Below are 2,124 nucleotides of genomic sequence, written 5' to 3'. Positions count from 1 at the left end.
CGCGCCCGAGCCTGCCTCCGTGGTAGGGGGCGGGGGGGGCGGGGGGCGGCTCTCGGCGGTGACGGCGCAGGGTGGCATTGTGCTGCAGCAGAAACTGACCCTCTCTGTCTGCTGTTATAGCTGTACTCAGTACGACAGGAGCTCTCGACTCCGTCGAGTCGCTCGACGGACGACGCCCGAGGCTCTGCTATACACAGTTTGCTACCGGTTTACTGCTCTGCTTCCGGATGCTACCGCGCGCCGACTCCCTTTCGCTCTCTGTCCCGCCCCTCGTCGACGGCCGCTCGGTTGGACGCTTATTCCGCTCGTTCACGCGCCTTGCGCGTTCGAAGCGCGACGGAGGGGCATTCCCGCCGAAGCGCCGTTCTGGGGCTCACTAGCGCATTTTCAACGCGCTGGTGACGCCAGAGCCATTGAGATGGAGCCATTCTGGAACGCAATGGGGCACGTTCGCTGGTGATCGCCCCCGCCCAACCGCCCCCTAGTTTTTGGAGGCTGTCGCTCCGAGGCGGGGGCCCTAGGGGCAATGACGGCTTGTTACCGCCCACTGCCCGCTGCCTGCTAAGACGAGACAGACGAATCGTGTCGCGACACCCCGCCCCTTGGCGTTCCTCTGCACACCGGATCCGGCTCTGGACTAGACCACTGTTCTAGACCACGGAAAGTGGCCCCCGTCAGACCCGCGACCTCGCCCCCTCCCCCTACGTCGCCGCGCTCGGCGTCGCCGCTGCGAGCGTCGCCACGGGCATGGCACTCACCAGCTCTCTCACCATCTCCTCCTCGCTCGCCCCTTGCTGCGTCGCCGCCGCCGCGGGAACTGGCGACCCCGCCGCAGGCCTGACCCCCGAGCCCTCCACTTCGCGCCCCTCAGCCTCCGCCTCCGCCTCCGCCTCCGCCTCCGCCACCGGCACCGGCACCGGCACCGCCTCCGCCTCCGGTACTGCCTCCGCCACCGTCTCCGCCACCGGCACCGCCGCCGCCGCCGCCTCCTCCGCACCTCCGCCCTCGGCGCCTCCGCCGAACCAGCCGAAGGGGCTGAGCTTGGCGACGGCCATCGATGCGAGGCCGGCGATGTTGCCGAGGTGGGCGTCCGCAATCTGCTCGAGACGGCCGGGGTCAGGGGCGAGGGCGGCGGCGGCGAGGGCGGCGGAGGGGAGGGCGGCGGCGGGCTTGGCGGTGGCGGCGACGGGGACGGCGGTGAAGGCGGCGGCGGCGAGGGCGGAGGCGGCGAGGGCGGCGGAGGGGAGGGCGGCGGTGGGCTGGGTGGCGGAGGTGAGGGCGGTGGCGGGCTCGGCGGCGGTGGAGAGACGGCCGGGATCAGAAGGGAGAGTCCTAACTGCACGAGGTGGGCATCCGCAATCTGGTGTCCTCCGGAGCGTCTTCTTGTGTCTGCAGGGAGTGTCCGGGTAGAAGGGAGGCACGGGAGTGTGTGAAAGGAGTCCGCATATCTCGCCTGCTCTAGCGGGCCAAGGTCGGCGGGGTCCTCCTCGGGCATCGGCTTGCCGAGGAGCAGGCCGGCGGCGAAGCGCTGCGGCAGCTTGGCCGCACGCTCGTGCAGCAAGCTCAGCTCGTCGCGAAGCTTATCGCGCTCCTCCTTGAGGGCGTGCGCCGTCTCGTCGGCCACTGCCCGTCGCTCCTTCTCCGCCGCCGCCTCCGCGGTCGCCCTCGATGCCGCCTGCTCCGCCCCCTGCAGCCCCGCGGCACCGGCCGCGGCTGCCGCACTGGCAGCCTCGAGCTGCGCACGCAAGCCGTCGGCGGCGGAGACAGCGGCGCGCCTCTCCTCCTCCGCCGCCTCCCGCACACCGGCCAACTGTGCGTCCGCCGCCGCCCGCGCCGCCGCCGCCGCCGCCGCCGCCTCGGCCGCCGCCGCCGTCGCGCCCTCCGCCGCCGCCCGCGCCGCCGCCTCGTCCGCCGCCGCCGCCTCCGCCACCACCAAGCGTTCGTTCGCCTCGGCGAGCCGCGCCTCGAGCCTGTGTCAAGTATTGTCAAGGTGAGCTGGGTCTGCCGGCTGGGCGTGTGCTACGCAATGCCGCGTGTGCTCGCGATGCCCAACCGTGACATGATCCCACCCGACACCACCCGACATCACCCGAGATAACCTGAGATCACCCTCGACCTCCCCAG

At 71.9% G+C, this 2,124-nt stretch overlaps 1 protein-coding gene across 1 annotated transcript in view; it reads right to left on the bottom strand.

Annotated features, from left to right (window-relative positions):
- Window positions 1-701: 701 nt before the first annotated feature.
- The window catches only part of EMIHUDRAFT_122350 (hypothetical protein), a gene marked incomplete at both ends in the record, with an annotated part of 4,429 nt that continues 3,006 nt past the window's right edge, over window positions 702-2,124 (bottom strand). Inside the window, 2 exons of the mRNA XM_005789970.1 lie at window positions 702-1,389; window positions 1,422-1,963. Of these exons, the coding sequence (XP_005790027.1) occupies window positions 702-1,389; window positions 1,422-1,963 (1,230 nt within the window). The remainder of the gene's footprint in view (window positions 1,390-1,421; window positions 1,964-2,124) is intronic.

The sequence above is a fragment of the Emiliania huxleyi genome, assembly GCF_000372725.1.
Source record: "Emiliania huxleyi CCMP1516 chromosome Unknown EMIHUscaffold_1230, whole genome shotgun sequence".
Lineage (NCBI taxonomy): Eukaryota > Haptophyta > Isochrysidales > Noelaerhabdaceae > Emiliania > Emiliania huxleyi.
The sequence above is the reverse complement of the archived record's forward strand: the minus strand, read 5'-3'. Positions and strand labels throughout refer to the sequence as shown.